Source organism: Alligator sinensis, unplaced genomic scaffold, assembly GCF_000455745.1.
Source record: "Alligator sinensis unplaced genomic scaffold, ASM45574v1 scaffold103_1, whole genome shotgun sequence".
NCBI lineage: Eukaryota > Metazoa > Chordata > Crocodylia > Alligatoridae > Alligator > Alligator sinensis.
Window position 1 is genome coordinate 676638 of NW_005842226.1, and position 749 is coordinate 677386.

General features: G+C 70.2%; 1 protein-coding gene across 1 annotated transcript in view; it reads right to left on the bottom strand.

The window, feature by feature from the left end:
- ONECUT3 (one cut homeobox 3) overlaps nt 1-746 on the bottom strand; it is a gene marked incomplete at its 5' end in the record, with an annotated part of 67903 nt that extends 67157 nt beyond the window's left edge. The window contains one exon of the mRNA XM_025208330.1: nt 110-746. Within this exon, the coding sequence (XP_025064115.1) occupies nt 110-746 (637 nt within the window). The remainder of the gene's footprint in view (nt 1-109) is intronic.
- Nucleotides 747-749: the final 3 nt, after the last annotated feature.

Here is a 749-nt window from a genome sequence, read left to right on the forward strand (position 1 = left end):
ACCAGTCCCAACCTGCCCCCCCCCCCCCATCCCTTCCTCCGGCGGTTCAATCCGGGCTCCTCCGCTCGCCTCCCCCCGCGGGGCGCCGGCGGCACCCCCAGCCCCCTACCTGCGAGCCTCAGCGCCGACATCCTCTGAAATTCCGGCTCCTGCAGCCACTTCCACATCCTCCGGAAGGTCTCCCGGCCCGACTTAAGCTTACTCCAGGGCTTGGGGTTCCGCAGCAGGTCCGAGAGGGTGCCCTGAGACCTGCACAAGATCCTCTGGGCAAAGATGGCTTGGGGGATGCTGTACCTCTTCAGCTCGGCCGTGATCCGCTGCGCCACCTCCTTGGTGTTGATCTCCTCTACCTGCCCAGAGCCGCCGGCCTGCGAGCCGGAGGTGGACGCCTGCCGCTCCCGCTCGCCCAGGAGCGACCCGTTGGGCTGGGCATGGGGCGGCCCGTGCGGGTGCATGCCATTGAGTGGGGGCATCATGCCCGAGCCGGGCGCCCCCAGCCCGCGGGCCAGGTGCTCCTCGCTCCGGGAGAGCATGGCCGCGTGCGACTCGAAGCCGCTGGGCGAGAGCATCTTCTCGTTGGCCAGGTGCCCCCCGGGGCCGTAGGGGGCCAGCGGCTGCTGGCCGTTGTGCAAGGAGCCCAGGCCATTGGGCAGCGGGGACAGGGGCTGGCCCATGGCCGGCATGTCTTTGGGGTAGTGGCCGTAGAGGTTGCCCATGGAGGCGAGGCTGCGCTCGTCGCGCATGAGGGT